This window comes from Galeopterus variegatus, unplaced genomic scaffold, assembly GCF_000696425.1.
Source record: "Galeopterus variegatus unplaced genomic scaffold, G_variegatus-3.0.2 Scaffold1505, whole genome shotgun sequence".
Taxonomy (NCBI): Eukaryota; Metazoa; Chordata; class Mammalia; order Dermoptera; family Cynocephalidae; genus Galeopterus; species Galeopterus variegatus.
The window spans coordinates 204,981-212,035 of NW_007727616.1; the positions used below are offsets into that span (position 1 = coordinate 204,981).

The window sequence follows — 7,055 nt, forward strand, 5'->3', positions numbered from 1 at the left end:
CCTATCCTCTGCCCCCTTCTCGTCCTCTCGCCCCCTTTCTCCGGCCCCATCCCTACTCCCCCGCCCTCACCTGCCCCCGCCGTCTCTCCATCTCACTGCCTGACTTCTGCCTTCCTCACCTCCCTCCCCTCAGTGCTTAGCCCACCCTCCGCCCGCCCTCTCCCCAAGTTCCTTCCTACTTCGTGCGCCTTCCCCTCCTCCCCAAGCTGAGGGAAGCAGTGTGGGTGACAGGGCGCCTTGTTATGAGGGGGAAAGTTTGGAAGCCGCCAATGTGGGGCGGTAACGATGGTGAGGTTGGGGAGGGTAGTTGCAGGTTTGAGGGGCGCCCCCACATATCAGAGGAGACCCTCTCTTGGAGCTAATTTGAAGCAAGTGGGATAGGAGGTTCTGAATCCCCTTGCCTTAGGCTTGAGGGAAAATCAGGAGCTTCTCAGGATCCTGGGAGAAGACAGAGCTGTGATTCTAACCTCTCTTAAGAGCAAAATGAACTAGATCAGTGATCTTCTGATGGAGCAGGTATGGGGGGAGTTCTGCTGGTACCACCTCAGCAGGCAGTTGGGCAATTGCCTGGTGACCTGTGGGGCAATCTGTACTTTTTATATGATCTTCCTGGGGGAGGGCACAACAGGGGCCAGACACTCTGGGAAACTTCCTAGTGGCCTGGCATTATGGGAATTTGCCTATACTCCTGGCTGAAGTCTTCTGTCCCTAATGGGACAAAGGGGCCTTGCCTTTCATATGTCTAGAAAATGGGCAACGATTCCTTGGTCCCTGGGAGTTGAGGTTCTGACCGTCTGGTTCCTAGGGACTGGACTTAGAAAGATTAATTGTGGAGTCAGTCAGCAGATCCCTGAGATTTTTACAGGCATTTACCTCACATTATTAAGGATCTTCTCCTTGGGAGTGTTCTGGGTTGTGGTGCTCTCCCAGGTTGGGCAGATTCGTGACAGTCCCTTCTCTCTCCTTGTGTTACAGGTGTGGGCTAAGTTGGTGGCCCTGGCTTTAGAGGACCCCACAATGTTTGCAGAGATGTTCAGGTAGCCATGGTGGTATGGCAGAGGATTCCTTCCCTTTCTCCCTCCCAGCTCTCTGAGGGGTTCCCCTTGCCATTCTGGGGCTTCCCCTGAGTTCTCTTGCGTCTCCCCACAACCTTTGCCTTCCTGGAGTACTCCCTCAGGTATCCAGCCCACTTTAATCCTCCTAGTGCCCACATGGATGTCTGTGTTATCAGGCACGCGGGAGCTGATTACACACAATGAATGGGGGCAATGAGAGCAGTGGAGCAGACAGAGCTGGGGGCCCAGTGGCCACATCTGTCCCTATCGGCTGGCAGCGCTGTGTGCGAGAGGGTGCTGTGCTCTATATCAGGTATGGATCTTCAGAGTTCCTCAAGTTCTATCACTCCAGCTTCCTTTCTTTCAGTTGCCTGGTTTTCTTTCTCCCACCGTTCCTCTCAAAGCCCAGATCCCTGGTACCCTGTTGCTCTCCTCCATTCACCTTCCTTCCTCAGCCTTTTCGCTTTCTGTATCTTTATGCCTTTGAATCTATTCACCCACTTTCTCTCTCTTTCCACATCCCTTATTCTCTGCGTTTCCTAGGAAGGTCTTTAATTTAGGAACTGTTCTTTAGGTGTATTTCTTGATTTACTGTCAATTAACCCCATACCCTTCAATCTTATCCTTTCCCAGCCCAAGTGGCACAGAGCTGTCTTCCTTGGAGCAAACCCGGAGCTACCTCCTCAGCGATGGGACCTGCAAGTGTGGTCTGGAGTGTCCACTTAATGTCCCCAAGGTCAGAGTGGTGAGAGGTGCCAGAGTACAGGGATAAGCCAAAAGAATGCAAATCACTGACCATGGTAGCCTTTCTCGCAGATTCCACTCCCTCAGAGGTCCCTGTTCATGCCTTCTACCTTACAGGTTTTCAACTTTGACCCTTTGGCCCCGGTGACCCTGGGTGGGGCTGGGGTGGGGCCAGCATCAGAGGAGGACATGACCAAGCTGTGCAACCACCGGCGGAAAGCTGTTGCCATGGCAACTCTGTACCGCAGCATGGAGACCACCTGCTCACACTCTTCTCCTGGTGAGTCTTCTGCCACTTTACTGATGACTGAGGAAAGCCTAAGGGACTAGAAGACTGATGGTGGGAGAAGCTCTGTGAGAGGGAGTAAGAAGAAGGGTAGAGTGGGGTGGGAGCCGCTTGGTGAGAGGACGGGACAAGCAAGTTGGGAACTTGTGGGAGATGGGACTGGAGAAGACAAAAGAAAGTTTTTAGAAGGGGAGCCACAGGCTGACCCTTCATTTCTCATTTATTGCAGGAGAGGGAGCGAGCCCCCAAATGTTCCACACTGTGTCCCCAGGGCCCCCCTCTGCCCGCCCTCCCTGTCGAGTTCCTCCTACAACTCCACTTAATGGGGGCCCTGGCTCCCTTCCTCCAGAACTGCACTCAATCCCCCAGGCTTTTCCCCCTCTAGCAGGCCCTGGGGGGCTCTTCCCACCCCCAAGGCTTCCTGACCCAGTACCTTCTGGGGGCAGTAGCAGCCCCCGTTTCCTCCCGAGGGGCAATGCCCCCTCTCCAGCTCCACCTCCTCCACCTGCTACCAGCCTCAATGCCCCTTCATACACCTGGGGACCTGCTCTCCGATCCAGCCTGGTGCCGTCTGACCTGGGCTCTCCTCCGGCCCCTCATGCCTCCTCCTCACCACCTTCAGACCCTCCTCTCTTCCACTGTAGTGATGCCTTAACACCCCCTCCCCTGCCCCTGAGCAATAATCTCCCTGGCCCCTCTGGTCCTGCCACTCAGCCACCAGTGTCTTCAGCCACTATGCACCTGCCTCTGGTCCTGGGACCCCTGGGAGGGGCCCCCATGGTGGAGGGGCCTGGGGCACCTCCCTTCCTTGCTAGCAGCCTACTCTCTGCAGCAGCCAAGGCACAGCATCCCCCGCTACCCCCTCCCAGCACTTTACAGGGCCGAAGGCCCCGTGCCCAGGCTCCCTCAGCTTCCCACTCATCACCCCGTCAGCGTCGTCCCCGCCGACCCCCGACTGTATTGCGATTGCTAGAAGGGGGAGGCCCTCAAACCCCTAGACGGAGCCGTCCTCGGGCCCCTGCTCCTGTCCCCCAAACTTATCCTATCCTGGAACCATCCCAACCGATTCTCCCTTCTGTGTTGTCCCTGCTGGGACTCCCCACCCCTGGCCCTTCCCACTCTGACGGAAGCTTTAACCTTTTGGGGTCAGATGCACACCTTCCTCCTCCCCCAACCCTCTCCTCAGGGAGCCCTCCCCAGCCCAGGCATCCTATCCAGCCCTCCCTGCCTGGGACCACCAGTGGCAGCCTCAGCAGTGTGCCAGGTATGTGAGTGTCATGGAGCCCTTCTTCACCCTGGGTGGGAAGAGACAGCTAAGGCATTTAGGGGAAAGTTTAGAGAGTTCTTTGGTAGTTTTCGAGACTGGGGGCAGAGAGGTTGGGTTCTTTGGACGCTGGGAGAAAGGGCCTCCCTTGAGCTGAATCTCTCTCTTCTTTTACAGGTGCCCCTGCCCCACCAGCTGCCTCCAAAGCCCCCATAGTCCCCAGCCCTGTGCTTCAAAGCCCATCTGAAGGGCTGGGGATGGGGGCCGGCCCAGCCTGCCCTCTGCCTCCTTTGGCTGGTGGGGAGGCTTTCCCTTTCCCCAGCCCTGAGCAGGGCCTGGCACTGAGTGGAGCTGGCTTCCCAGGGATGCTGGGGGCCTTGCCTCTCCCTCTGAGTCTAGGGCAGCCTCCACCTTCTCCACTGCTCAGCCACAGTTTATTTGGTGTGCTGGCTGGGGGAGGAGGACAGCCTCCCCCTGAGCCCCTGTTACCCCCACCAGGGGGACCTGGCCCTCCTCTAGCCCCAGGCGAGCCTGAAGGGCCTTCGCTTTTGGTGGCTTCCTTGCTCCCACCACCCCCATCAGACCTTCTTCCGCCCCCTTCTGCACCCCCTAACAACCTCCTTGCCTCTTTCCTGCCTCTGTTGGCCCTGGGCCCCACAGCAGGGGATGGGGAAGCATCTGCAGAGGGAGCCGGGGGTTCAAGTGGGGAGCCATTTTCAGGTTTGGGAGACCTGCCCCCTCTACTTTTCCCACCCCTTTCAGCACCCCCTACCCTCATAGCTTTAAATTCTGCGCTGCTGGCTGCCAGCCTGGATCCCCCCTCGGGGACGCCCCCCCAGGTGAGGATAGGGGGTGAGTGGGTGGGACAGAACAAGAGGTAGAATCAGAGATGGGAGCTGGGAATCAAAAGGCTTTCGGTTTCATGCCTGAGCTCCTCGGGGCCTTTGGGGAGGGTTTAGTTCTTGGCTGGAGGTAGGATGGCTACAAGAACCGGATCTGTATTTAATAAGCAGGGTATACTTCACTTGAGGCTTTAGTCAAATCGTGTGTTTGAAGGTACTATAAATCTCTTGAATACTTAATACATGTAAATGTTATAACTGTTCTCTCTCCTTAGTCCTGTATCCTGAGTGCCCCCCAACCTGGACCACCTACCTCCAGTGTCACCACGGCAACTACTGACCTGGGGGCCTCCTCTCTGGGCAAGGCCCCCTCCAACTCAGGGAGACCCCCTCAACTCCTTAGCCCTCTGCTGAGTGCCAGTCTGCTGGGTGAGTCTGAGAGAGGACTCTTCTTGTGAAAGAGAAGCAGTAAAAATTAGGAGTTGAGGCTGAATGAAGTGGGGAAGAAAGTTTTTGACCACTGGGTAAGCCCTAAAGAGAACAGTAGGCTGCTCAGCCTAACTGGTTTGCCTAGAGAACCCTGACTTTATTATTTCTCAATAGGTGACCTGTCCTCACTGACCAGCAGCCCTGGAACCCTCCCCAGCCTGTTGCAGCCTCCTGGCACTCTTCTCTCTGGCCAGTTGGGGCTGCAGCTCCTCCCTGGGGGGGGAGCTCCTCCACCCCTCTCAGAGGCTTCTAGTCCCCTAGCCTGTCTGCTACAGAGTCTCCAGGTGAGGTTGTGGGTGTATATTTGTCAGGGAAACAATTTTTTCTCAAACTGGAAATTTAAGGCCTTCTGAGTTACAGTAGCAGAGAGACTATTTGAAACTGACTGAGGTGTTATTTTTTGCCAGCAGATCCCTCCAGAGCAGCCAGAAGCCCCCTGTCTGCCCCTTGAGAGCCCCACCTCAGCCCTTGAACCGGAGCCTGCCCGGCCTCCCCTCAGTGCCTTAGCCCCACCCCACGGTTCTCCCGACCCCCCAGTCCCTGAGCTGCTCACTGGGAGGGGGTCAGGGAAACGGGGCCGGAGGGGAGGAGGGGGACTTAGGGGCATTAATGGTGAGGCCAGGCCAGGCCGGGGCCGAAAGCCTGGCAGCCGGCGGGAGCCTGGCCGACTGGCCCTCAAGTGGGGGTCACGTGGTGGCTTCAATGGACAAATGGAACGGTCCCCAAGAAGGACCCACCACTGGCAGCATAATGGGGAGCTGGCTGAAGGGGGTGCTGAGCCCAAGGATCCACCCCCTCCTGGGTCCCCTTCTGAGGACCTTAAGGTATGTGCTGACTACAGAGGGGTTCTGAGGAATGGCTGGGGTCGTGGTGCCTTTTTCTAACTTTTCCCACACAGTACATTTTTTCTCAGGTGCCCCCAGGGGTAATCAGAAAGTCTCGTCGTGGCCGGAGGAGAAAATACAAGTGAGTTCTGGGCCCACCATAATACTGGCCTTTGCCTAATTTTTGGGATTATAGACATGTCCAAATAGTGGCTTGGTTTTCAAAAAGGGCAGCTATGTATGTGAATGTGAATAAGGATATTATGCCTTTACTATCCAAATGTAGAAAGTTACACACCCAAACTTCTGAAATTCACCTGGTGCTTGGGGAGCTGTTCCTGATCATCTGTGCCCCTTATTGCAGCCCTACCCGGAACAGCAGTAGCTCCCGCCAGGATATGACCTTGGAACCCAGCTCTACAACCCGAGTAAGTGTGTGGTTGGGTGTAGGAGATATATGCAAAGGGATGTATAATGGATGAGGCAGGAGGAAAGGAGGGTTAGAGGGAGTGGGGAGAAAATAAGACTTCATGACACCTAGCTGACTGATCACTTCTTTCAACTTCTCAACTCATACAGGCGACTGTTCCTCTGCCTCCCCGGGCTCGCCCTGGCCGTCCTGCCAAAAACAAGAGGAGGAAACTGGCCCCATAGCAGCCATACCTGGAGCTGAATCTGACCCTGATTGGGGAGAGCTGAGTGCTGAGCCTTGGGAGCCCCTGCCAGCCACCTGCACCTGTGGACAGTGGGTGGGGGCACTACTCCCCACTCAGAGCACAAATGCAACCCCTTCCCCTACAATCCCATCCTGAGCCATTGCAGGGGGTAGGGAAGTTCACCCCCTCCCCCCAAAGCCATGTCACTGAAAAGGCCTGGGGGTGGTATATGGCCCTCTCCTCACTAGGAGCTAAGGGGAACACCCCCTTCCCCAGGTCTTTATTTGTTTAAGTTATTTTTGCACAAATGATTCTTATATTTAATTGGACTTCATTGCCTCCCTTCTTAAAGCCAGCAGGCTCAGTTTACAAACCTGTGAGCTACTGTTGGCTGCTGCCCTCCTTCCCAGTGAAAGGTACAAAGCAATAAGCATCATGCATCCTCCCCTCACCCCTCCAACACCCCTCTGCCTCTGGCTCAGGTTGCTCAAAGCACAGATCCCCTCTTACCCCTGTCCCCAGGTTTGAAACACATAGCCTCATTTCAAGGTGTAGCCAGGTTCTCTCTGCTTTCCTCTGGGATATAAAAAGGGGGTAAGGGGGCAAAGAGAGCCCTCTGGGCTGCTCTTCCCATACACACTACACTGCCCCTTCTCCCCCACATCAAAACGCTCAGAGACGTTGTGATGATGCGACTGAGGATTATGCAACGTGGTCCAACTGGAGCGGCCAGCATGACCAGCTGTCCAGGGGCTGCCTCCTGCCTTTTCTTTTGTAAAGACAAGACCCTTGGGAGTTTTAATTCTGTTTTGTACTTGCCCTGTGGGGCCTCCACTGCTTTTCTATGGGAGACACTCTTAATTTAACAGATGAGAATATTTTGAAACTCTGGCTC

General features: G+C 55.6%; 1 protein-coding gene across 4 annotated transcripts; it reads left to right on the plus strand.

Annotated features, from left to right (window-relative positions):
• Positions 1 to 274: 274 nt before the first annotated feature.
• MBD6 (methyl-CpG binding domain protein 6) lies at positions 275 to 7,051 on the plus strand. 4 transcript variants are annotated; one of them, XM_008577398.1, is made up of 13 exons: positions 275 to 516; positions 976 to 1,037; positions 1,232 to 1,368; positions 1,689 to 1,791; positions 1,917 to 2,079; positions 2,315 to 3,349; positions 3,527 to 4,188; positions 4,467 to 4,620; positions 4,795 to 4,964; positions 5,088 to 5,504; positions 5,594 to 5,646; positions 5,791 to 5,932; positions 6,084 to 7,051. In XM_008577398.1, the coding sequence occupies exons 3-13, from the start codon at positions 1,256 to 1,258 to the stop codon at positions 6,156 to 6,158; spliced, it is 3,087 nt and encodes a 1,028-aa protein (XP_008575620.1). In that variant the 5' UTR covers positions 275 to 516; positions 976 to 1,037; positions 1,232 to 1,255; the 3' UTR covers positions 6,159 to 7,051. The 4 variants fall into 4 exon arrangements, with proteins under 4 accessions (XP_008575620.1, XP_008575622.1, XP_008575621.1 ...); XM_008577400.1 differs by having other exon boundaries at positions 5,869 to 5,932; XM_008577399.1 differs by having other exon boundaries at positions 5,091 to 5,504.
• Positions 7,052 to 7,055: the final 4 nt, after the last annotated feature.